A 27,807-nucleotide genomic window follows, 5' to 3' on the forward strand; every position below is an offset into this window, starting at 1 on the left:
TAGAAAATAGCAGTAGGCCATTAAAAATATTGACCATATAGGAGATCTCATTCTTTCTCATGGAGGGAAATGCCCTCTCTCTCTCTTTCTGACTGCAAAAGAATTGTTATTTACAAGATCATCCCGGTTAGAGAAAAAAGATGCCATTTTACACATTTTGACCTATTCGTGCTAGCAATTCTGACAGTAGGCCATATCTTAGCTGCCATTTGCAAGCTAGCCAAGTAAATAAACATGATGCTGACGGTGAGTTGCAAAAATATTATTACATTGGAGTGGGGGCTGCCCCAGGACTGTCAGGAGGACCAGTAGTAGGCTAACGCTAGCTTCATCCATCTTCTCATCCATAGTGGCGGCGATTAAAGTTATAGTAGTAACGGTCGACCTGAAGTTGTCTCTTGCGCGGCTATGAAATGACAACAATGTTGCAACCTGTGGAGGGCGCGTCGATAACGCATAGCTAACTGACCTCTCCGTTTCTACCCTCTGGTTGCCGTGTAGGCTATGCTTGTATTCCAGTAAACAAAGATATGTGTACTTTTATCACAATACTCATTTTAATGAAAACACAATGGAAATGTAACTGAGTAAAGAGTAGAATTCTAGTTCAAATATTTACTTGAGTAAGAGTAAAAGTGCAGACTTTATAAAGGAATGCAAAAAGTACTCGTTACCCGAAAAATGTACTTTTTTACTCATTTGCGTTCCTTGTAACGCGTTACTACCCACCACTGGTAAGTATACATACATACGTGTGTGTGTGTGTGTGTGTGTGTGTGTGTGTGTGTGTGTGTGTGTGTGTGTGTGTGTGTGTGTGTGTGTGTGTGTGTGTGTGTGTGTGTGTGTGTGTGTGTGTGTGTGTGTGTGTGTGTGTGTGTGTGTGTGCGTTACTACCCACCACTGGTTTCTGGAATGTGTGGTGCCACTGCCAACAATATTTGCAAGCTACGCAAGTCACATCTCCATGAAGTTGTCCAAGTTGTGAGATGGACAAAAACAAAGAAATGAAGATAAAAACATTTCATTGCGTTTGCCCATCACGTGCTCACTTCTGTGAGAGTACGCTTTCATGCGTTTGCCACAATTAAGGTTACATGACTGGTTGAATCTCACGTTTTATCTTTACAACATTTCACATGTTTCATGTGTGTGAAACTGAATTTCACAGATCTCACTGCATGGAGTTTCACTCCCAATAACCCTAGAATAATAATTACTAGTCCAATTAACTGCTGAGCAGTGTGAGTGAGAGACTGCTGTGTTAAAGGTGCATTATGCAACAATTATGCTTCAGGATTAGGGTTAGGATAAGCAGTTTAACCTTAAAATAACAGCTTAAAAAAAATTGGGGCGCTACAATGACATTTAATATGGAGAATCGGGTCAGTGCCATTGGCATAGCAGGGTCGATAGGCATATAACTGCGTTCTGTAGTTTCGCCTGCCGCAGCCCGCCGACCTGACTTGTTTACCTTCTGCCGATCTAGTAAGTAGCTTATTTGCCGTCTTGCTTAGTCTTGTGTTGCAATTGCTTGATGTTTGACTGTGTAAGGACAGTCGTTGAGTAACTAGTTTGTGATAATGTCAAAGTCAGCACATTTCAAGAGATTTCGTTAGTTTTAGCTGCTAGCATACCTTTAGCGAATAGCTATTGATCCTTATTGCACCTTTAACACTGTGCGGCTGACTGTCTGTGTAGCAGTCACACTACTGGTTAACGATGCGTCAGCATTCAGGTACCATTGTAAACACCTAAATCACTGATCAACTCAGTATCTCTATGGCGCGGACATGAACCGGTTTACGAAGTGTAGCCTTGCAAGTACTTTCTTTGATATGTGTGTGTGTGTGTGTGTTTGGGCAGTGGGGGTGACTCATGGTTTTTCGCTTATTTCAATCACTGACCTCACAGATTTTTGTCATACTCGACAGGTTACATGTGCACACAAAATCAAAATAAATAGCCTGCAGATTTATATGTCACATTTTGAAACAGATGGTTATTATATCAGCATCATAACATCAAAGACACCAGACTAGTGTATACAATGAAAATGCCATGGCTACACATGTTTTGTATTATCAAACATAGCCTATAGCGGTTTTATTCACGAAGTTATTGTTATAGTTTATCTAACATTTAGCCAAACTGATCTGATAGACATGAATGAGAACTAAATAAGAGAAAAAAAGGTTATTTTTACTTTGACTTTCAAGAAGGAAGTTGAACCATTTAAATAGGGGTTAACTGAGTCGGGGACACCTGAAAAGTTGACAGAACTGGGGAAAAAGTAATACTACTAATTAAATATGAGGGGTACATAATACAGGGGTAATGTAAAATGCCCTGATAAAAAGGGAAGTGTTACACAGCCCTGACCACTGGAGAATGCGGGCATCGATCCCGCTACCTCTCGCATGCTAAGCGAGCGCTCTACCATTTGAGCTAATTCCCCATGACGTTCCACAACAGCACCCACTTCCGTTAGAGCGAACATCCTTGATTCCAAGCAACCATAGTAGCTCGTCAAGCATTGTGCTGCTGTAACCTAAACTGTAGACCGCAATGAGCTGAGCTGCTGCACCCGGAAGAGAGGGCTGTTTCTGCATTATTACGATGTTAATCGAAGAGATGTACAGTCATCAATGAGGGAGAGTAATCTGCTCTGGTTGATCGGATCTTTGTTCCCGTGTGGTTGAATTATCCAGCAGTTGAACTGGCAGTTAAAGTAGAAATGTGCCGTTGCACCGGGAAGATTTTTCAAAACAGTTTCACGTCAGGTTCCCAGCATGCTTTGTGTTTTAAAGGATCCCTTGAATTCACTTTACGCTTTGACTTGCAAACTTCTCTTACTTCACATAGTTTCAATACATCGACCTGTGTATTAAAGTTAATGAACACTTCGACAGCTCGTGCAATATAATTCGTATTAACCCCTAACGTGAACTATAGCGCTGATGGTCCCTCTGTGAAATCGTTCCAAAGGTTGTCAAACACTCATGGTTCTTTTCAGATCGCATAAATCTTTCGCCTTTTACTAAAGATTTCCGTGGAGAGGACCACTATGAGTTTATAGCAATTTTTTGATGCCCTGCCTTGTGCGGGGCTTCCTAATACTGTGAAAAATAAGTTGAATATATGCTCTGACGGTTAGAGGTTGGAAACCAATGCTGTCGTGCAGAAGGGAATTAACTTTGTCCTGGTGTAGGTGATTTCTGTTCCCTTGTGGTTGAATGGTTTCTTGAAAGCGCAGTCATTATGCAGTAGGCTACTTTAACCGACAGTGACAGTTTACCCGAGCTGCTGCTGCGGCGAGAAGATTTTTCAAAGGTGTGAACATCAGATTCCCAGCATACTTTGTGCCTTGAAGGATTGCTTTAATACAATACTTCTGTTACTTCCCATATTTTCAAAACATCGACCTATCTATTAAAGTTAAGCAACGCTTAAATAACTCTTTGATTACAATTAGTGGCAACCCTTAACGTGAACTATAGCGCTGATGGTGCCTCTGTGAAATCGTTCGATAGGGTATCAAAACACTCATGGTTCTTTTCAGATCGCATAAATCTTTCGCCTTTTACTAAAGATTTCCGTGGAGAGGACCACAATGAGTCTATAGGAATTTTTTGACACCCTACCTTCTGGTGGGGTCCCTACTTATGTGAAAATAAGAAGCGTTTCTCTTATTCTCTCATACTGTAACTGGGATGTGGAGCAGAATGCATTTACTTCTAAGGTAGAGAACAGTGCCCCCGTGTGGTTAGATGGTCTCATGACGGGCTTCCTAAAACTGTAAAAAAAAAAAAAAAATCGTTGAGTAAATGCTCTATACGGGTAGAACTTGGAGACCAGTGCTGTCACTCAGAAGGGAAATAACTTCGTCCTGGCGTAGGTGATTTCTGTTCCCGTGTGGTTGAATGGTTTCTTGAAGGCGCAGTCATTATGCAGTAGGCTACTTTAACCGACAGAGTTTACCCGAGCTGCTGCTGCACCGAGAAGATTTTTCAAAACTGAACATCAGATTCACAGCATGCCTTGTGCCTTGAAGGATTGCTTTTATACAATACTTCTGCTACTTCTCATATTTTCAAAACATCGACCTATTTATTAAAGTTAAGCAACGCTTTGATTAATTCCATGATTACAATTAGTGGCAACCCTTAACGTGAACTATAGCGCTGATGGTTGCTTTGTGAAATCGTACGAATGGTTATCAAACACTCATGGTTCTTTTCAGATCGCATAAATCTTTCGCCTTTTACTAAAGATTTCCGTGGAGAGGACCACTATGAGTTTATAGCAATTTTTTGACACCCTACCTTTCGGTGGGGTTCCTACTCTTGTGAAAATAAGAAGTGATTCTCTCAGGGTTCCTTGTGTCATATCTATAAGTCCCATAGGCACACCGTTTCACCATGTTGCTCAGACCTCAAAATTTGACGGAGCCTCTTCTCTTAAAAGCAGTTGCTTAGGTAGGATTGGACGAGGGCTGTTCTAGGGAGGGGTTTTGCAAACGGTCAATTACCTTTAGTCTAGTGAAAAAATGTGCACATTTTCCTATTGTGGTATCACCTAGTGGGGAAATTACTTTATTTTGAAGTGCTTCAAGATAGGGTCTTGCGTCTAACCACCAAATTGGGTATTGATACACCCAATTATGACACCAGTTTGTATTTGGCACCTTTAATAACATCATCAATAACGATCATGTTTTTAGATCAGACATTAATACTTAAAGCGTGTTTTTTCAAGTGGTCAAATGACTGCTTGTGGCAATCGGAGATCACTCAGCTAAATTTCATGTCAGTGTTTACTCTAGCCAAGTAAATGTCAGACTCAGTAGTATGTTGTGTTCCCATACCCATCAACCGTGTTGAGATGTATAGCAGAGTATAATCACTAAATTGCTGGCTATCAGAATGGTGTTCATGTAACAATGTAGGCTTTATTGTCAACTGGCAAACATCCTGGAGGGAAGCATGGGCTTCTGCAGAGAGATGGTATTCGTCCCTCCCGGGAGAGTGCTATTCTCCGCTCTAGAAATCTTAACCCATTACCTAGCTGAAGAAAGTTGCAGACAATCCAACATTCCAGTAGGCCAAACTTCTGCCCTGTACTTTGCTGTCCCAATAGAATAATTAACAATTGGCAAACCAAAATAGCAGTAAAATAGCCTTGCTTTCATCATTGGTGACAAGAACAAACTGACATTCACCTTCAAGCCAAGGAGCTATACGCAGTTCAGTTCTGGTTCAACAAACCAAATGTTTTCGTACTCCACACTCGGGCAGTCTGTAACTACTTTGTCCACCCCTTCCTCTTCTCTCTTCTCAGAAGTCACCCAAAAGTTTGGCAAAGATGGCAGAGGCTAAAAGCTACATGTGCATGAACGTTAAGTCATTAGTCGAGGTCAATAGACTCTTACAGGTCCATTCATATTAACTCATGGACTTGCTACTAACTAGAAGGTAGCCAAACCTGCTGATGCCTCCTATGGCCTGGCCGGATGTACAGAGTGGTACTACGAGACAGGTCAGACTGGCACTATCTGTTGATATTTTTAGTTCATTTTGGAATGTTTTAAACTAAAATTCTGGAATATAGCGCCTTTAAAGGTAAGTCCTCGATTCTGGTGAAAGATTATTGACTACATGAAAGATAATTATTACATGTTTCCTGTTGATTGCTGTGGACCGCCACATCACTATATTTCATGCTCTGCGGTATCATGTCATCGTGACGTGCCGACGGGCAATCGTGGTGCTAGGGATGACCTGGGCACTGTGTGGCACTAGTGGAGCACTTGATGATAAGGTTCTCTCATACCACCGATGCTGCCATGGTGACCTTCATTGTCGTGTTTCTTCTGGCGCTGCTCCTCATCCTCCCCCTCTACGGACACATGTTTCTTCTTGCACGGAAACATGCGGGACACATTGCTTCTTTACCAGGAGCTACGGGAGGAGCTACGGGAGCAGGACGAGCTCGCCTCCCTGGCTGGAGGCGCATGCAGGCGGCCGTGACACTCTCCATCCTATTTGGTGTATTCATGGTGTGCTGGGCACCTTTTTTCCTGCACCTGTTGTTGTTAATGTTGTGCCCACAAGACCCTTACTGTGAATGCTATCGTTCCTTGTTTCAGCTGCACCTTTTGCTCTCAGTCAGCTATGCGGTGATTGACCCCACAATTTATGCCTTTCGCAGTCAAGAACTCCGACGCTCATTTCGGAGGATGTTGCGATACCCAATTCGGAGGATATAAAATCATGTTTCCAAGCATGCCTAGCACCATCATTCATCGGTCAACTTTTACAGTTACTAGAGACATTAGTCATAGACATTCTATTCAGCTTCAACAGTCTCAAGTTTACACACCCAGTCATTCAACTAAGGCATAGGCATCACTTCCACTTCCAATTTAGAAAATTAAAAGGTTTGTGAGCACTGGAACTAGTCACCAATGGATTTTATGTTGGGTTGGATATACCTCGCATGTTAGATATTGTGATGAATCTCTCTGCAGATGGACAGACACTTACTACACCATGGAGTTTGCTCAATAGGGTAAGTGTAAGAGAAACTTTTGGGACTGACCACAGATGGAGTGCCTGATGGGGCGCCTGCGATGTGCAGAAAAGAGAGGCTAAAGAAATGAATGCCATTGATGTTTATTTTATTTTTGAAATTTGATTAAATTCAATTTTATTTATATAGCGCCATAACAATACAATTGTCTCTAGGTGCTTTACAGAGCCCACGGGGTGCTCAGAGGGGGTCTCGCCCGGGGCGTATTTCCATGTAGAACCGCCACTGAGTGTACCTATTGCAGTACTGTAAAAGGCCCAGTGCATCAACCACGTGTGCGCAATTGAGGTTTGAGAACAATAACACAAGGTCTATGCAAACATAATTTACTTAATGAAATGTACTGATGACCCTGAAGACACAGGAGGTGCTGTACAGGGGTGTGTGTCACCTAAGCCTGGAGAGCCTGGAGTCTCTAGATTTTCAATAGCAGTGATCTGTTTTTCAGAATCAGAATTGGATTCACAGCTTCCAGGTTTACACCGTCCTGTATTTTATTCTGGTGTATAGATGCATACATAAAACATACAAACACAATAAGTATTTGTATGTGGCTGCTTTGCGGGCCAGAGGTTTTCCACACAGAGGTATCTGGACACCCTTAAAAAATAGTGTTACAAACACCATTAACTGCCAGTCGTCTCCCCGAAGCAGTCTGATATGGTTTGCTTACTTTAATGATAAATGTATTGCTTCCTATGAACCCGGCTTTGATTAATCTGAATTGATGAACAAATGAATCCCGTATAGTAGTTTATTTACAATACAGAAGTACAATTGTGTGATTGTTGTGTTGTGAACTGAATCATGGAAGCCATATTTAAAACATAGGCTATGTTTTTCCCCCCTGAAACTGCCACCTAGCTATTAATGGGCCTTAGTGCAATGTCTCACAGCTAAATGCTTCCGCTCATAAGACTTGTGTCTCACATCATGCGATAAGATTGCTTTACTTGTGGCCACAGTGTGTCACAACTTAATTGGTTGTAAGTGACTAAATGGTTTTCATCTCAGCAGGCGAGTATCTAATTTCACCTCAATAAAATGTATTATTATTATCATTATTTTATTTTTTTAAACCCATTAGGCTTTGGTCTCGACAGCATTTTGAACCAGCATAACAACGCTTTGAGGTTTGTCTGCTTTAAGAGAAAAGGAAGCATATGTTTCGCATGGCATGAAGCAATTTTCCTTCAAATAGTGTTGGTTGAAGTTGGTGTAAGTTTGTATTAGAGAAGATGGAAATGTCCGTGTAACTGGCACGTGTTTACATGTTTAGATGGCAAAACTGCTGTTAACTACATGCCTTTGTGTGCTAGTTGAGTCTAAGCGACTGCTACACGCTCTGATTTACTTTGCATATCTGAAAGTGAACAATCGTTTTGACTTGTCAGAGCAGAAATCATGGCGCTAGTTCCAGCTATAGTTCGTGGTTTAAAAAAAATGGCATTCGTATAATACTATGGCGGCCCTTTGTTTACCTCTTTTAAGATTTCAGTAGTAATGTTACCTGAGCTGTGTGCCCTAATAATGTGTCATTTCCCCACATTTTCCTCGAATCGGTATTTTACCTCAGCGTTGACTGCCGATAGTTCAACCAAGTATGTTAAACATTACGTCACAGTCTTTCTGTCCCATCATGCAATGCGACTTAACTCTTTCTCAATTTATAAAGGATTTTTAATTCCTATGATCTTCTTTTAAGTACACATTTTCGCATGTTAATCTAGAACGACTATGTATGTATTGTGCATAGCAATATTCAAGGTAGCGTTATTATTTACCGTCATTGTGAGGATAATGTTCTGTTGCTAAGATGGGAAACTAGGTATGAGTACGTCAGCTTTGCGCAGTGGCAGTATCGTAGCCTATGAGGTCTATCCGAGGCGCGATTATTGCTAGTTGAAAACTTTACCCAATACCCCGCCGAGACGACTTGAAATATAGTCGGCAAAGGCAATTTTTGACGGTCTCTACGGAGACTGATTTTGTTGTTAAAAATAAAGATTTAGAACTACTTCTGCGGAGTCAGACACCTTTTTAATGATCAGCCAGCCACTCTGTGTTATAAAGGTTGATTAGCCGAGGTATGCAGAGTGTCCCGTCCCAAGGATGGTCTTATTATTCAACCAGCAAAGGCAATTTGTTTACGGTCTCTACGGGGACTGATACGTTTGTGAAAAAAAATATGTCGTGTTTCAGTTGTCAGAATCACTTTACGTGATCATTCAGCCACTCCATGGTGTGAAGGTTTATTCGCGAAGGTATGTAGGCTAGTGTGTTCCGTCCCAAGGATGGTCTTATTATTCAAACAGACAATTGCAAACATATCTCTTGAAGCTGGCGTTGCCTCCCATTTTGTGCTACCCAACGACATGTCGATTTATAAAGGATTTTTTTATTCCTATGATGTTCTTTTTAGTACACATTTTCGCATGTTAATCTAGAACGACTATGTATGTATTGTGCATAGCAATATTCAAGGTAGCTTTATTATCAACCGTCAATGTGAGGATAATGTTCCGTTCCTAAGACGGGAAACTAGGCTGTTGTACGTCAGCTTTGCGCAGTGGCAGTATCGTAGCCTATGAGGTCTATCCGAGGCGCGATTATTGCTAGTTGAAAACTTTACCCAATACCCCGCCGAGACGACTTGAAATATAGTCGGCAAAGGCAATTTTTGACGGTCTCTACGGAGACTGGTTTTATGGTGAAAAATAATCATCTAATCGAACTACTCCGAACTCTTCAGAACTATACTTTTAAATATTTTATCTTGAATTTTATGACCCAGGTAACCTACCTTTCTTGTTTAATGCATATAATGACCATCAATATACATTTTCTTTTAATAAAACCCATTACTATCAAGTAAGTGTAAGTAAGTATTATACAGACGCTGCGGGCTGATGTGATTTAGTTGACTAGCATGGCATCCTTTGAAAGCACCCTAATCTGACCAAAAGGTAAAAGGGCAACACAGACACTGGCCTCTTTTTTAAGACCGGCCTAAAAACCTCTTTATTCAAGAAGGCGTTTTTTACTTTGTGTTAAATCACTGTCAGCTATTTCTTTTGTGATTCGGTTCATTCACTGTTTTATATTATGATTATGTTTACTAGTTTTTTTTATTATAAGTTCAGTAATTACTCCTTCTAAGGTTTAAATGTTGTAGTAGGATCAGCAGCCTAGGCTCAACCCCTCCAATGAGATGTTTTTTTATGAATGTATAAATGTTCATAATGTAACACTCTGAGTTTACATACATTTAGTAGCTTACCTCACACACAAGGGCTTAGCCCATCAGCCATAAAGCTCTGTTTACAGTGTCATGTGTACATTCACTGTTCACTGGGATCACTGGCAAGAACCTCCAGAAGCTACAATACATCCAAAACAGTGCTGCCAGGATCCGGAGAGTCCGAGAGTCTGGGAATATGAGCACACAACACCCATTCTACTCACTACACTGGCTCCCTGTCTCTTTCCGGATTGACTACAAAGTCTCAATACTCACCTTTACATGCATAAATGGGCATTCACCTCCCTACCTACAAGAACTAATTACTCCTCAAACCTCCACCTGCACCCTCAGATCTTCAAACAGCTCGCTCCTCCGTGTCCCCAACACCAAGCTCCGCACCATGTGCCTTTTGCTCGGCAGCGCCGCACTTATGGAACAGCCTCCCTGACCACCTAAGGGGCAACACAGACACTGGACTCTTAAAACTGGCATTTTTGACTTTGTGATAGACTGTTCAATCTTTTACTGTTTTCTATTATTAATTGATGGAGATTATTACCAAGCACTGTTAATGATTTAAGAATATATGAATCAAGTGCCTTGTATTAATATATTCCTTGTATGAATCATGTGCTTATGAAAGCAGGAACATGCTTGCTTAATTTCACAAATTTCACTCCAGGATTCTCAATTTGCTTTTAATAGTTTGGATTTAACTCAATAAAATCAATAATGAATGATTTAACATCTTTCTCATAAAATATAAATAAGAAGTACAAATATATTCCTACTATCCCCACTTATTGAGGCATGTTTTCACCATGGCTCAATATTGCAGCATATCTTTGTGAGATCTAATTCTTCAATTGTGTACGTGTCAGATGGTTGTTGCAGTTCAAAGTGCTTAACATAAAATCAATAGAAGCAAGCAGCAAGAGCAATACATGGGGTAAAATAATGGTCACCATCGTATCAGAACCTGATGTTCCAATAGGCTACTTGGATTACTAAAATCATGATAAAAGAAATAAAAGTAATAAACCCTTCTGCCTGGTCTTTAGCTCAGTCTGAACCATAGTGCTGCTTCATAGATTCCGTCTTACCCGGTTAAATATTTTCTCCAGCTATGCAGAGGCTTTTCTGGGTTTCTGTGTATATGTGTAACTTTGATTAACTGGCGCCACTTAATGTTTGCTCGACCCTGGGAAGATACAAGAAGCTTGGTCGAGAACTTTGTTTTGACTGTGATGTTAAACATTTATTGCGTCAGCATTAGATGCATCTTAAGTATATAAACCTTGTGGTTTGTGAGTGAAATCGCTTCACTTTCATCCTTGTGCTGTGAGTGAGCCTGATTGCAATTGTTATTGAATACATATACTGATCTACAACTTCAGAGTCCTGAGATAACTTAATGGTGAATATTTTCACAACTGCAAACCTCAACGGTGGCAGTCTTGTGTCAAAGACGAGGAAGAACAGGCTCACTATTTTTTCTTTTTATTCAAACAGGTTTCCCCAACCCTCTTATCTGTGTAGGCCTATACATTCACATTCCTGTGAGGTTTACTGAATTGATAAACTACCCCATGCCACGCCTAGACGACTTGAAATTCAAGTTTAAGTATTTTAAACAGAATAATGGGTCTACCAATAGCCTTGTATTGTATTGTCAGATGCACAAAAATGACACAGGATCAGACTGAGCGCTGAAATTCTTACAAGGCACCGCACAACAACCTACCATAACATAACATAGTATAACATACACTCTGTACAAGTACTCTGAACATAATTTAAACGTAATAAACATATAATAACCTAGGAAAACATAAAGGAACTGCCACAATATTGGGGCAGCCGTGGCCTACTGGTTAGGGTTTCAGGCCGGAAACCGTAGGGTGGCCGGTTCGATCTCCGACCAGTAGGAAAAACGTGGGCGGGGGAAGTGGTAGACCATTGCTCTCCCATGCCCACATGCACGGCTGAAGTGCCCTTGAGCAAGGCACCTAACCCCAATCACTGCTCCCCAAACGCCGTCAAAGACAGTTCACTACTCTGGGTTAGTGTGCTTCACTGTGTGTATCACTACCCTGGATGGGTAGAATTCAGAGTGTGTGTGTGTCACTATATCTGCCATAAACATAGTCACTAGTCACTAGGGCTCCATTTCCATTTCCACAATGGGGGTTCACAGGGGAAGATGCTAAATAGAGGATCCAGCTGTGAGCAGATGTTTCAGCGGCCTATAGTCATGGGGGTGGGGGCATAAGGAACATAATGACACTTTGATACGACCTGAGATAAGAGGCGGTGAAAAGTACTATCAGCTAAAATATGTGGGAATGAAGATCTCACAATACTGCATATACCTCAAAGGCGGCAGTCTGTGTCAAAGTTAAAGTTATTTTTTTATTGTCGCACAGCACCACACACAACACCACACACGTGCATTTGGCGGCGACACAGGACACACACCACTCATGCGGATGAGGTCGCCGATGAAAATTGCCTTCTGACTTTAACCCATCCTGAAGTCCTTGTCCTTCCTTAAGGGTGATAGGTGAAAGTTCACCCTCTACCCTCAAGTTACTTCAGGACTCCGTAGTTGTCAATCAGTATACTTCATTCAACAAGAACAATTGCAATCGGGCTCACTCACAAACCACAAGGTTTATAAACTTAGATGTATCTAATGCTGACGCCGGAAGTGTTTAACATCATAGTCAAAACAAGGTTCTCGACCGAGCATCTTGTATTGAAGCGATGACTAGTGGGTGTAGGAGTGGCTTGTGACCAAGACGTGACTGGTTGTCCAACCCGGATGTTGCCTGGTTCTCGCAGTTGCTGATTGGCTTTTACGATGAATGAACATCCTGGTGCCCACAGCGGAGTAGCGTTCTTCTGGAAGAAAGCAACTTTAGCTTTTTCGGTGTGCTCCGTAAACTGTTACTAACAAATGAACGGCGCGTTAGTTAGCGGAGTGTATTCATTCTAGACTGTAGCTTTGTACAGTGCAGACAGTAGTGTATACATAGAGTATACAGTCTCGTTTGGTTCGTGCCAGCGCCGCGTCCACTTGGTCATAACGTTGCTCTCATTCCGCCAGAGTGGCAACTGCAAAGAAACGCCCTCTCTCGGGAGGTGAAGCTATGGATACCAAAAAAGCGAAAGACCGTGCTGGCAAACCACGCGTCGCAGCACTGATTCTTGCAAGAGGAGGCAGCAAAGGAATACCCCTGAAGAACATAAAAATGCTCGCCGGCGTTCCCCTCATTGGTTGGGTGCTCCGGGCCGCCGTTGATTCGGAATTGTTTGACAGGTACAATATCAGGAAGCAATCTATTACTCAATACACTGATGCCATTTTAATGAGCGTGTATGTTTCAATTCAGTGAATGATTCAATGTTGTCGTGTTAAGATGTATCCCACGAGGCTGCTTTTACTACAAGTTTGAGGATAACGGTGCTATTTCACTCGTCTGCACATCTAGCATTTGGGTTTCCACTGACCATGATGACATTGAGAAAGTGGCGAAGGCTTGGGGTGCTCAAGTACACCGTAGGAGCCCAGAGGTGTCCAGAGACTCATCCAGCTCCTTGGAGACCATTCAGGAGTTCGTTAGACTAAACCCAGGTGAGTTTGCAAACCCAGGTTTTTTTTAAATACCTTCTAAATGGTTTCACACAAGTCCCTGATACTCAAGGTAATCAGGTAATGTAGCCTGTCGGTTTCGCCTAATACAGGGATAGTTGGTCTTTCGTCAAACTATGCCAAGTTCTGGCAATACATGTCAGGATGCCTTGTCCCTGGTTAGTGGTTACTGAACCTCTCCGCTTCAGTTTCATTAATACACCTCTTGTGTCTTCACAGAAATAACCCCATGTTTTATTTGCTACCTGGTGGATCATTTCAGTCTTATGTGTCCTTGTTGCGACTAGCCATCTTTGCAAAGGTAGATCTAGCGAGTTAGACAGCACATGGTGAGCACAGTTGCTGTTGTAGCCCCCTAGACTGTGGAACAGCATCCCCCTTTCTATAAGATTAGCCCCTTCTATTGACTCCTTCAAGTCCAGGCTCAAAACCTACTTTTATTCCATAGCATTTGGATCCCCCTGATAATTTGTATATTTGCTTTCTGTTAGAGGTGTTTCTGTTCAAACTGGATAGGAATAGACTCCAGCGGACAGTCAGGTCTGCAGGAAAGATCATCGGTGCCAACATGCCCACCATCCAAGACCTGTACACCTCCAGAGTCAGGAAATGGGCAGGAAAAATCACTGCAGACCCCCTCACACCCCAGACACAACCTATTCAAACGCCTCCCCTCTGGTAGATGCTGCAGATCACTGTTCACAAAAACCTCCAGACACAAAAAAAACCTTGCCGTCTCACTACTGAACAGCTAACCCACTGTAGCATACATATTTATCCCTGCACTTCTTGCACTCCACTTCTTGTTAACATTATTGTTGTGTAACACAACACTGTATATAGCCATTCCGCCTTGTATATACTTTTCGCTGCACTGTTTGTTTTGTATTGTGTTGTAATGTATATTTTGTGTAAGCACACTGAGGGCCACTTTACCAAGTCAAATTCCTTGTTTGTGCAAACTTACTTGAACAGCACTTTGGTCACTGTGAGCAGTTTTTAAATGTGCTTTATAAATACATTTGCCTTGACAAGCTGTGGTTGTTCCCTTGTATAGGAGTGGACATCATCTGCAACATCCAGGCTACTGCTCCCTGTCTGCACCCCCATCATCTGAAGCAGGCGCTGGGGAAGATCACAGAGGAAGGATTCCAGTCGGTCTTTTCCGTCGTCCGTCGACATCACTTCCGCTGGCAAGAGGTCAAAAAAGGAGGTAAAGGTCAAAGAAGAATAAACTTTATTTATTTTATGAAGACACATTGAGTAGTGGGGCAACAGTGGTACAGGAGGTAGATAAGTGTTTAGTAATCAGAAGGTTGCTATTCGAGGTTTGATTCCCTGTCGAAGCGTCCTTGAGCAAGACACTGAATCCCTAATTGCTCCTGATGTGCAGTGTGCCATCAGTGTAACATGTAAAATGTGTATATATCCTTGTAAGTCGCTTTGGATGAAAGCGTCTGCTAAATGACTACATTTAAACGTAAAAATGCCACTAATACGTGACAAAGGACCAATCATAGCTTACTATACCTGACTGCTGCCTGCCGCCTGCTGCTGTTGTTTTGACCAATGTGGAAGTCATCATAGAGCAAAATACTCCCTGTTCAGTTCACAGTCAGCTCAAGATGTATCAAGGCTTCTTGTCCAATCATATCTTAAAGATGGGATCTGAGAGGCCTGAAAAAACACCTTTGTGTTCCTTCTCTGACTGGGAGCACACAGTTGGTGATATAAATCATCTAAAAAAAAATTCAACAACTCTCAATCTGATCAAGGTAGTTCTAATTCTCTTTACCTGGCATCAAAAACGCACAGGCACCAACATTTCTGATAGCTGTTACCCAACAGTTACGCTTTTATCCACCAAGTGCAACCTTTTTACCTGTCCGGAGTCTAGCACGTATGTTAGGTGAAAATTCACTCAAGTTACCTCAGGACTCCGGAGTTGCATTTAAGTATATTTATCAGACAACAACAACAAGCCTGTTGGACTCACCCACGTCCTGGCAGGTCAGAGAGAAGCACGTGCCCTCTATAAGAGGGAGAAGGAGCCTAGGCTTACTCCCAGCCTGCAGCAGACGAGAGAGAAGCCATATTAAACACATCGCACAAGGTGTATATAGATAGAAGTTTATCTAATGCTGACGCCATAAATGTTAAACATCTCAGTCATTCTAGGGCCATGACTGAGCCTCTTGTCTTTCAAGGATGTCTGTTCTTCCCAGGGTCGAGGGCACAGTGCGACCCTGTCACCAATGAGCTCACCCAAACATAACATTGCATTACCTGCAGCCTTGAAACACTGACGGCTTTGTGTATTTCACAGTGAGCGTTTCAACGGAGCCCCTGAACCTGGACCCCAACCGAAGGCCCCGTCGGCAGGACTGGGATGGGGAGCTGTGTGAGAACGGCTCATTCTACATCACCTCCAGAGATCTGATTGAGAAGGGCATCCTACAGGTACAGAGACTCATTCTACATCACCTCCAGAGATCTGATTGAGAAGGGCATCCTACAGGTACAGAGACTCATTCTACATCACCTCCAGAGATCTGATTGAGAAGGGCATCCTACAGGTAGAGAGACTCATTCTACATCACCTCCAGAGATCTGATTGAGAAGGGCATCCTACAGGTAGAGAGACTCATTCTACATCACCTCCAGAGATCTGATTGAGAAGGGCATCCTACAGGTACAGAGACTCATTCTACATCACCTCCAGGGATCTGATTGAGAAGGGCATCCTACAGGTACAGAGACTCATTCTACATCACCTCCAGGGATCTGATTGAGAAGGGCATCCTACAGGTAGAGAGACTCATTCTACATCACCTCCAGAGATCTGATTGAGAAGGGCATCCTACAGGTAGAGAGACTGTTGCGACCCGGCTCTTGGGAAGCAACATAAGGAGAACACAGACACATATACCTGAAGTTAACCAGTATACATATATATATATTAAAGTATAGGGGAAAAGGTAAGTGGAGAGCAAAGTGCTTGACCTGCCGCCAGGTAAGCAGTTGCAGTATGAGAGAGAGAGAGAGGGGTGTGGCCGGTGGCATCTGTAGGGAAGACAAACAGTGAACACAACACAACAACAACAACCAGGCCCGTAACAGAGACCCATTCTACATCACCTCCAGGGATCTGATTGGATCCTACAGGTAGAGACTCATTCTAAATCACCTCCAGGGATCTGATTGGATCCTACAGGTAGAGAGGCTTACATCACCTCCAGAGATCTGATTGGATCCTTCAGGTAGAGGCTCATTCTAAATCACCTCCAGGCATCTGATTGGATCCTATAGGTAGATAGGCCTATTCTAGAGATCTGATTGGATCTTACAGGTAGAGAGGCTTATTCTAAATCACCTCCAGGGATCTGATTGGATCCTACAGGTAGAGAGACTAATTCTAAATCACCTCCAGGCATCTGATTGGATCCTATAGGTAGATAGGCTTATTCTAGAGATCTGATTGGATCCTACAGGTAGATAGGCTTATTCTACATCACCTCCAGAGATCTGATTGGATCCTTCAGGTAGAGAGGCTCATTCTAGAGATCTGATTGAGAAGGGCATCCTTCAGGTAGAGGCTGATAGGTGAAAATTCACCCTAGTTACCTCAGGACTCCGGAGCTACATATAAGTATATTTATTAGACAAACAACAACAATTGCAATCAGGCTCACTCCCAGCACAAGGCTGAAAGTGAAGCCCTGAAACACACACCGCACAAGGTTTATGTAGACAGAAGTTTAGCGTTCAGTAGGGATAACCTACGTGGTGGATCTCTGACGTCGAGGCATGGATGGAAGTTATGCAAGGTCGGAAGAAGCTTATCACCTCTGGTCTAAACATGCTCTTGTACATATGCAGACTAAGTGGCAGCTAATATTCTAAGTGACACACACGCAGAAACACAGAAAAGCCATGTTCCTGCTTACATAAGCACATGATTCATATAAGGTCATTAATAATACAGGGCACTTGATTATTATATTCTTAAGTCATTAACAGTGTTTGGTAATTATATACATCAGAGGCTCTTGACCAGGGGCAGTTGGAGGCTCTTAACCAGGGGCAGTTAGAGGCTCCTGACCAGGGGCAGTTAGAGGCTCTTGACCAGGGGCAGTTAGAGGCTCTTGACCAGGGGCAGTTAGAGGCTCTTGACCAGGGGCAGTTGGAGGCTCTTAACCAGGGGCAGTTAGAGGCTCCTGACCAGGGGCAGTTAGAGGCTCCTGACCAGGGGCAGTTAGAGGCTCTTGACCAGGGGCAGTTAGAGGCTCTTGACCAGGGGCAGTTAGAGGCTCCTGACCAGGGGCAGTTAGAGGCTCCTGACCAGGGGCAGGTGGGTAGCTGTACGAGTGTGAATCTCCAAGCATGTCACCACTTAATTTAAGTCACCAGTCTAGGATCATGATTCCGTTTGGCCCTATGTATTATGAATATTTTTTTGGTATTATTATTTGAATTGAAAAGGCTTTCAAAAAGGCTAAGCTATTTTTAAAAAGGCTCTTCAATGCCATCTAGTGGACTGTGAAGGATATTTATTTTCTCCTTTGCCTGTTTAATGCAGATAGCTATTGATAAAAGATAAATTCTTGGGATCTGAACGCAATTTGAAAGAATAGTCTCAGTAGTTGTCCGTTCTATTCAGTCCCAACAAAACTGATGTTTTCCCTCAATGGTTGACCATTCCAAAATTAAAATAATATGAATCACCAATTCTGTTGTGTTTAGAAATAGTGATTGTACTATGAACTTGCAAGAAAATGCAAGAATGTATGTTAACATTGAGTGTAAGTAAAGCAGTTGTATGTTAACATTGAGTGTAAGTAAAGCAGTTGTATGTTTACATTGAGTGTAAGTAAAGCAGTTGTATGTTTACATTGAGTGTAAGTAAAGCAGTTGTATGTTTACATTGAGTGTAAGTAAAGCAGTTGTATGTTGTACATTGAGTGTAAGTAAAGCAGTTGTATGTTAATGAATAATCGCGTGTTTGCCCCGTGGTACCAAGTGTAAACAGATGGACAGCTGCGCAGCACGTAAGGCTAACAAACTACTAAAGCAAACATGAGGGGAAGTCAGATCTGTGAAAATTAGTTCCCTAAAATGTGACGAGAGACCAAATAAGTGCATGATGAATCATGAACAATGAATGGTGTATTTTTGTGTCAGTGTTATGTTTTTACTATGTATATATGTAATCATATACATATTGATCCGTGGCTGTTGTTGCAGGGTGGGAAGGTGGCCTACTTTGAGATGGGGGCGGAGTACAGCGTTGACATCGATGTTGATATCGACTGGCCCGTGGCCGAACAGAGAGTGCTCAGGTGAGGAGAACTAAGAGTACTCATTTAGGGTGCAGTGCTCAGGTGAGGAGAAGTAAGAGTACTCATTTAAGGTGCAGTGCTCAGGTGAGGAGAAGTAAGGGTACTCATTTAAGGTGCAGTGCTCAGGTAAGAGAACTCATTTAAGGTGCAGTGCTCAGGTGAGGAGAACTAAGAGTACTTATTTAAGGTGCAGTGCTCAATTGAGGAGAAGTAAGAGTACTCATTTATGGTGCAGTGCTCAGGTGAGTAGTTCTTAGAGTAGAAGTAAGAACACTCATTTAGGGTGCAGTGCTGATGTGTGTAGACGTCAGTCAGAGTAGAAGTAAGAACACTCATTTAGGGTGCAGTGCTCAGGTGTGTAGAGTAAGAACACTCATTTAGGGTGCAGTGCTCAGGTGTGTAGAGTAAGAACACTCATTTAGGGTGCAGTGCTCAGGTGAGTAGAACTAAGAACACTCATTTAGGGTGTAGTGCTCAGGTGAGTAGAACTAAGAACACTCATTTAGGGTGTAGTGCTTAGGTGAGTAGAAGTAAGAACACTTATGTATGTATGTATGGATGGATGTACTGTATACAGTGCCTTGCATAAGTATTCACCCCCTTGTTTTACCCTTTTATTGCTTTTATAAATCAATCAAGGTCAAACTAAGTTAAAAAATGGTCAGTTTCTTTTTCTTAAATGTCAAAGTGAAAACAGATTTCTGCTCAGTAATGTAAATTAAATAAAAATATGTTATGTTTAAAGCACACAGCGTTTAAAGCACACAGAAACAGCTACACAGAAAAGGTGTAAAGACAACCAGGTGAATGTTCTGGAGTGGCTGAGTCAAAGTCCAGACCTAAATCCAATAGAGAATTTGTGGCTTGACTTGAAAAGGCCCGATCCCCACGCAACCTGACAGAGCTTGAGCTGTTAGCAAAGAAGAATGGAATACAATTGCAGTGTCCAGATGTGCAAGCCTGATTAAGACTTATCCACACAGACTCAGTGCTGTGATTGCAGCCAAATGTGCATCTACTGAATACTGACTTGAAAGGTGTGAATACTTATGCAATCACTTATTTTACATTACATATTTTTATTGAATTTAATTGTAATTATTTTGTCAAAAAAAAAGCCAACTTATATTGATCATGATGGATTTATAAAAACATTAAAAGGGTAACACATCCAATGGGGTGAATACTTATGCAAGGCACTGTAAATAAACACATATACTGTATATAAATATGTGTGTGTGTGTGTGTGTGTGTGTGTGTGTGTGTGTGTGTCTGTAGGTATGGCTACTTCGGCAAGGACAAGCCTGAGGTGGTTCGGCTGCTGCTGTGTAACTTGTCGGGCTGCCTGACCGACGGCCAGATCTATATGTCTGCTGACGGCCTGGAGATGGTCTCCCTCAACACCAGAGACAGCATGGGGATACGCATGCTGAAGAAGGAAGGAGTGGAGGTGTGTGTGTGTGTGCGTGTGCGTGTGCGTGTGCGTGTGCGTGTGCGTGTGCGTGTGCGTGTGCGTGTGCGTGAGTGAGTGTGTGAGTGAGTGAGTGAGTGAGTGTGTGAGTGAGTGAGTGAGTGTCTGTCTGTCTGTCTGTCTGTCTGTCTGTCTGTCTGTCTGTCCCCACCACACATCACTGCCTTTCTCAGAAAGGAATTTGGATTATAGCCATGGAAGAGTGTAGGATTGGAAATGTTTCTCTGCATTTTCACATGTTTTAAAAACTAAATCGCATAGATACATGGAATATGCCTGAGCATTTGGAAACACTATGTTGGTGTTTTTTTAATGTATCATTATGACAGGTGAACATGTTTATTTACATAACCTATATATGTTCACAGACACTGTAGAGGACGTGGGGTGGTGGGGTGTGTGTGAGAGACATCTTTAGGGGGGGGGGGGGTCATGGGATGATAAAGCATGTGATCTGGTTGAGCACATGAGGTGGGGGTGGGGGGATGGGGGGTGGTAGTAGAGACATCTTAAGGGGGGGCGTGTGTGTGTGCAGGGGCGGCCCTAGCACATTTGGCGCTCTAGGCGAGCTTCACTCCTGGCGCCGCGCCCCCCCCCCCCCCACGAAAACGGAAAACTTTCAAACGCTATTTTGCCTTGTAAGACTGCAATTATTTCACATAAACACAACAACGATCGCAGCAAATAGACTGTGTTACCGTCACGCACCTGTATAAACTCAGTCCCAACACAGTACAGCGACATGCAATAAGAACAGTAAGGAACAGGTACATCGTTAGTTCATCATCACACATAGAAAATGATGCGCCCGCCGCAAGGCATTATGGGGCGACTATGTCGGCACGTTACAGTATGTATTCTCATTATTTGTTAAATTTAGCTTTGTGGCGAAATTTACTTTTTCGCTTCAATGTCGTTAAAAGAACAAGTTAATTTGCGCATAGGCCTACGTGACATTGTTGGAGGAAGTTGGTTTTGTAATTAGTTGCAGCAGACGAGGCGCTGTTGAGCGGCTGTTCCCATAAATCCATGTTAATGTTCGTCATTCACAATAATGTTTGATAACCCCCTGAAGAAGTTGTATTAATTTGTTCCCACGTGTTGTCTATCTGCTCATTATACACTGTTTCTCCAAAAGTAGTTTGATCTCTGAAATACTGTGTTCATTAATGTTTTCATGATAACATATTGTATCAACCCTTAATGTGTATTGTACATCATAAGTACATATACCTGCACCTCGAGAGGTTACAACACCATTAATTTCACCTGTCTTTACAACGGTAAAGAGAGTATTTTGGTGTGTTCTGTAATCCGGCCCGTCTTATCATGCACGCCGTTCTCTCAATACCAATGAAGAACATACCCCTCCGTTTTTGATTTTTGGCTCATATACCCTAATGTTAGATTTAGTTCTTAATGTCAAAATATTGGTTGGAGATATAGAAGGGGCGCCAATGTATGCGTCCGGGGGAAAAAAAGGAAATTATTATTGTGGGTTTTTTTCTTCTTTCGGGCGCATTATTTGGCGCTCCCCCTCTAGATGGCGCTCTAGGCGGCCGCCTAACCCGCCTGTAGGAAAGGCCGCCCCTGTGTGTGTGTGTGTGTGTGTGTGTGTGAGTGTGTTTGTGTGTGTGTGAGTGTGTGTGTGTGTGTGTGTGTGTGAGAGAGAGGCATCTTTAGGGGGGGTCATGGGGTGATGTAGCATGTGATCTGGTTGAGCACATGAGGTGGGGGGGGGTGGTAGTAGAGACATCTTAAGGGGGGTCGTGTGTGTGTGTGTGTGTGTGTGTGTGTGTGAGAGACATCTTTAGGGGGGGTCATGGGGTGACGTAGCATGTGATCTGGTTGAGCACATGAAGGAGGTTCTCATGTAGACTCCATTAAGAGCCCCTTTCTGTAAGATTGACCCTTTGATTTTCCATTCAAAGTTTCTTGGGGAATTGGATATAAAGCCAGACAAAATAATGCATATATATTTTTACACCTTTCCTAAGCCCTAAGAAATATTTATACACTCGCCCTGCAGTCTTTTGCTGCGAAGCGTTGGGCTCCTACTTGTTTTGACTATAAGTACTTCACTATATAAATAGTAAGGCCCTTATTGTTAAAAGTAGCAGCTATGTCTGGGAGAACTAGGAAGCAGTGAAAAGGAATCCTAACTCTCTTTGTGAATATGATTTACATGAAAACTTTTAGTTTAACATCTTACTAAGTGCGATATAGGATTACTCCTAGTGGTAAGATAAAATGCTTTGTGAACACAGGCCTTGGTTAGATGCGAAACTTCATTGCCTTTGCTTGTGTGTGTGTGTGTGTGTGTGTAAGAGTGTGTGTGTTCAAATGCTCCACAATGACATAAAACTTAAATCTGAAGACGATGTAATGTAATCGTTGCACTAACTGTTTCATTGGCTTTGTTTTCTATGCTCAAATGCTGCTCAATAACCTTAAACTTTAGTCAAATGTAAGATAATCTAATTTAACCGTATTGCTCAATAACCTTAAACTTCAGTCAAATGTAAGATAATCTAATTTAACCGTATCGCTCTTCTCCTCTCTTCCCATCTCCATCTCCATCTCCAGGTGATCGTCCTGTCCTCCCGTGACAACCCTATCCCCAAGGCGATGGGAGAGAAGCTGTCCAAGCAGGTCGGCTGTGAGATCAGACACGACGTGGAGGAGAAGCTGGCGGAGGTGGAGAGGCTGAGGAAGGACAGGGGGCTGGTGTGGAAGGAGGTGGCCTATATGGGTAAGGAGTGTGTGTGTGTGAGTGTGAGTGTGAGTGTGAGTGTGAGTGTGTGTGTGTGTGTCTGTGTCTGTGTCTGTGTGTCTGTGTTTGTGTCTGTGTCTGTGTCTGTGTCTGTGTCTGTGTGTGTGTCTGTGTGTGTCTGTGTCTGTGTCTGTGTCTGTGTCTCTGTGTCTCTGTGTCTCTGTGTCTGTGTCTCTGTGTCTCTGTGTCTGTGTCTCTGTGAGTGTGAGTGTGAGTGTGAGTGTGAGTGTGAGTGTGTGTGTGTGTGTGTTGTGTATATGGTTAAGGACCGTCCTGCATGCTCACCCTCCTGTCAAACAGTTCAGACTAAAATAGACTAAATCAATTAACTGTAGAGAAAGGATTGCTTTTACCTCACATATCAAGTATACTCTTGACACTGACTGTAAGTATTGTTTGGTGTGTATATCACTGCTGGAGGGCTATGGATTGTATGAATCACTAAACCAGCTAAATTATCACTAAATTAGCTCCTTTATTTACAAAGAAATTAGTACACAGCACTTTGATGATTCTAGAACCATGACAGTGTTCCAGTATGATGGAGGCTGTACAAGGGCACATAGTTCTAGAACCATGACCGTGTTCCAGTATGATGGAGGCTGTACACGGGCACATAGTTCTAGAACCATGACAGTGTTCCAGTATGATGGAGGCTGTACACGGGCACATAGTTCTAGAACCATGACAGTGTTCCAGTATGATGGAGGCTGTACACGGGCACATAGTTCTAGAACCATGACAGTGTTCCAGTATGATGGAGGCTGTACACCGCCACATAGTTCTAGAACCATGACATAAGGGCCTTATACATGTGCCACTGAGATCAGATCAGTTTATCGTATCGTATTCGCGTGTAGGTGTGAAGATTTTCAAGGGAAACGGCTCTTGTCGTTACCTGTATACATGTGCAAAATGTAAAGCGGTTACATTGCCTCGGGCATGCGCAAAGACCACGGAGATGTGCTCCCACCTGGTTTGTTTACTAACAACATCAACGTGGATCCGCATCGGGCACAGGCAGTGTAGTGGCTTAAAGTTCCCTTCTTTCTATCAGCATATAGTGCTTAATATTTTCTTTGAATAACCACTCTCGGATGGAAAGAAAACGAGTCTACGCGTGGATGTGTTTCAACAACGGTAGAAAACTGTGTTTGCTCCGTCTTTTACTGGACTCATAATTATATGACAGTGGTATTAGTTACAGTTGAGACACCCGAAATAACTTGCATGCGCAGCAATCCTGAGACGTGATTTTTAGTTTGCACATGAATACTGACGTCTTCTTTGATCCCAGGAAATTTGAGCACATAACCCATCTCCCTTACGGAGATATTGGCGAAAGTTAACCTACTTCATTGCAAACGTCTAGTTTTTCAAACGTGTCTAGTTTTTGTGCAGTAGTGAATAGAGTCTCAGTCTACTACACCATACATAGCATATCATGTTTGTAGAAAATGATTAAGGTGCAACAAATGCCAATAAGCATATTTCAATTAAATGATTCACATTGCAAGCAAAATGGTGCGGCTGGAGCACAGGGAGGGACAACGGTGACGCAGTTTGGATGTAGCGACAAACATTTATGTGCTGTAACAAACAGTGTTAACCAGTATGTGAGTACCGTGGCTTTTATTAAAACATAGCGTGTGTAATGTGTAGCTATTTCATTCCGTTTATTAACCTTTCCGGCTGTCTGTATTACTAGCCAGCAGCAGACGTAACGGAAAGGGAGCATTTTACTCCCCGGCAATCTCTCTACAAACTTCCATACAGACGCGGGATCAGCAGAGGAAAATCTACTTTCCTTTTGGGAGAAACCAGGCCAGTCGTTCCCACGACTACAGCACCTTGCAAAACGAATGATATGCGTTCCAGCAACAGGTGCTGCGAGTGAGCGCTCCTTCAGTGCAGCAGGGCGCGTTGTAGAAGCCAGGCGAGAGCGCCTGAATCCTGACACTGTAGATGCTATTTTATTCCTGCATAGTGCTAAGACAAATTCTAAATAGAACGAAGGTTAGGCATATCAGCAGAGGTATATTTTGGTTACATTAGGATGGCTACGTTTATAGCTTGCGTTTTGGGCGCACCACAATGCCAAGAAGTTTGTCGCGACTGTAATGGCATATTTCATTGTGGGGGTGATTGATAGTTTAAGGCTTACGAGACACGGTGTTTTCTGATGTTTTACTGAGTCCTCTCTGTCTCTATCACACACACACACACACACACTAACGGAAGCAAAAAAGGTTTAAATTAAGTGACATCCCTCAAATGTCGCGTCTCCCGCAAACCTGCAAGCTATGAGTCAGCTGTCAGTATTGGAAGAAGCCTTAACGTCGAAGATGAAACTTCCTGGGTTATTTTGTTTCGTTAGGCTATTAGTTATATTTTAAAACAGCCAGTCATTGTAGCCTACCACTCATGGAATAAGGAATTTCAAAGAGATGATGGAGTGAACTTTCTAGCCTCCTGTCACCGTCTCCCCCCAGTCACGCACGGCCTCCCCCATGACACATCGGCCTGATTTGACACGCCCTTTTGTAAGACGAATTAACGTGGTAAACCACCTCTCTCGAAAGGCTCAGACGATCGGCGGAAAAACTAACGGTTTACATCTAGACCCCTTATACATGAGGCAATTGTAACACGCTCGCGAGTTTCTATCGTGGTAGGCGCAATGTAACCGCTTTACATTGACGCATGTATAAGGGGCTAGTGTTCCAGTATGATGGAGGCTGTACACGGGCACATAGTTCTAGAACCATGACAGTGTTCCAGTATGATGGAGGCTGTACACGGGCACATAGTTCTAGAACCATGACAGTGTTCCAGTATGATGGAGGCTGTACACGGGCACATAGTTCTAGAACCATGACAGTGTTCCAGTATGATGGAGGCTGTACACGGGCACATAGTTCTAGAACCATGACAGTGTTCCAGTTTGATGGAGGCTGTACACGGGCACATAGTTCTAGAACCATGACAGTGTTTCGTTCTTCAGTCAACTACAGTGTGCCTGTGGAGAAAGTTTGATGTGTAGTGTGATGTGTGATGTGTAGTGTGTGATGTGTAGTTTGATGTGTAGTTTGTTGTGTCTGACTCATTGAGGGTGTGTGGAGTACTCCTCCAGTCCTCCAGGGGGCAGTGGAGTTTTGATGTGTAGTGTTGTCTGTTACCCAGGTAACGATGAACCAGATGTGCCCTGTCTGAACCTGGCTGGCCTGAGTGCAGTACCGCTGGATGCCCCCTTGGTGTCGCTCAACGCTGCCAAGTACACCTGCCACAGCGCCGCCGGACGTGGAGCGCTCCGTGAGTTCGCCGAACACATCCTCCTGCTCAAGAAGAAGGCCAAGTCCCAGATGGAGCAGGACCGCATTCACCGCGACACCTTCTAGATCAGAGGGGGGGGGGGCTTTTATCACGAGACACCTTCTAGAGCAGAAAGGGGGTGTTTATCACACGCAACACCTTCTAGTGCAGAGAGGGGGGGGGGGGGGGCTTTTATGACGTGACACCTTCTAGAGCAGAGAGGGGGGGGGGGGGGGGAGGGGGCAACACGTTAATTTTTGTCACCGCCGCTGCCACGTCCCCGTCAACTGATCGCAAATTTTGCCAATATCATTTTAAACTCTCACTAACCGCCGCTGCCACGTCCCCGTCAACTGATCGCAAATTTTGCCAATATCATTTTAAACTCTCACTAACCGCTGCTGCCACGCCCCCGTCCCCTGATCGCAAATATTTATATTTCCTTCGGAGGGGCAACTTCAGTCGAGGAGGGCAAACGGACAGTTGCCCGAGCAACCTTAGCCCACTCCTGTGCACGTCCCTGCTAGTCTGTGTGGTAACATGTTTAGTAACTGTATCAGCGTTTGTTGTGTTTATCCAAAGACAAAACGGTACGTTGCCGTGACCTGTTATCCTTCGGTTCTTTGGGATTCGGATCATAATTGTGCAATGAGAATCACTACTGTTCCACACACTCAAGTCAAACTACCTTTACGTTTGGAATGTTGGCTTTGGAATGTTGGGGAGGGGGAATATTGTTATTATTATTATTATTATTATTATAATTTCTTGACTTAATTTGTAGCATGTGTCATGATTTCTGTGTCCCATTGATTTACACAGAGACATACATGCGTCTGGCTAGATTAGTGTAAATAATAAGAAAATATTTGCAAAAGGTTAGTGCAGCCATCTACGGGATACATGATATAGCTGATGGTGAATGGCAGATGGCCACACACACACACACTCACACTCACACTCACACTCACACTCACACTCACACATCACAAACATGAGTATGTAAAACTGGGATTGATTGATGAATTCTGTTTTGCCCTTGATTTTCTTGGTGTTATTGTATTTCTTGGGATCTTACTTAGGACCCTTCTGATAATATTTATATCTACATCTGAAAATATGCTAGTAGGAGTCTCAGTGTGATTAAAAAACACGGGTGTAATGAAGAAGGAACTTTGCTTGCCGGGTTGCTGTAAGCATGCATCATCAAAATAAGTGTGTAGGTTATTCAATAAATTCATTTTTATCATAACTTCACCAAAACTCTGTGTGAAACAATGCCAGAGATGCTGGTCAATGTACGGTTTTATTTTTTAACAAGTTGTTATTCAACATTGATTTTTTTTTAATTCAGTACATAGCTGCAAATCAACGCACACACACAACCACACACACACACACACACAAACTTAAAAGTCTACTATG

At 42.9% G+C, this 27,807-nt stretch overlaps 1 protein-coding gene and 1 pseudogene across 3 annotated transcripts; both read left to right on the top strand.

Annotated features, from left to right (window-relative positions):
- Positions 1 to 234: 234 nt before the first annotated feature.
- On the top strand, positions 235 to 6,265 carry LOC308375258 (adrenocorticotropic hormone receptor-like; annotated as a pseudogene). Its single transcript has 2 exons — positions 235 to 246; positions 5,662 to 6,265. The product of its transcript is annotated as an adrenocorticotropic hormone receptor-like (transcript).
- Positions 6,266 to 12,984: 6,719 nt separating this feature from the next.
- cmasa (cytidine monophosphate N-acetylneuraminic acid synthetase a) lies at positions 12,985 to 26,468 on the top strand (the record flags this gene model as incomplete). Of its 2 annotated transcripts, none has more annotated exons than XM_080851428.1 (8): positions 12,985 to 13,154; positions 13,327 to 13,469; positions 14,545 to 14,700; positions 15,814 to 15,947; positions 18,732 to 18,826; positions 20,105 to 20,276; positions 22,884 to 23,049; positions 26,254 to 26,468. In XM_080851428.1, the coding sequence occupies 8 exons, from the start codon at positions 12,985 to 12,987 to the stop codon at positions 26,466 to 26,468; spliced, it is 1,251 nt and encodes a 416-aa protein (XP_080707554.1). The 2 variants fall into 2 exon arrangements, with proteins under 2 accessions (XP_080707554.1, XP_080707555.1); XM_080851429.1 differs by having other exon boundaries at positions 26,237 to 26,400.
- Positions 26,469 to 27,807: the final 1,339 nt, after the last annotated feature.

Source organism: Sprattus sprattus, assembly GCF_963457725.1.
Source record: "Sprattus sprattus genome assembly, chromosome: 14".
In the NCBI taxonomy this organism is placed as follows: Eukaryota; Metazoa; Chordata; class Actinopteri; order Clupeiformes; family Clupeidae; genus Sprattus; species Sprattus sprattus.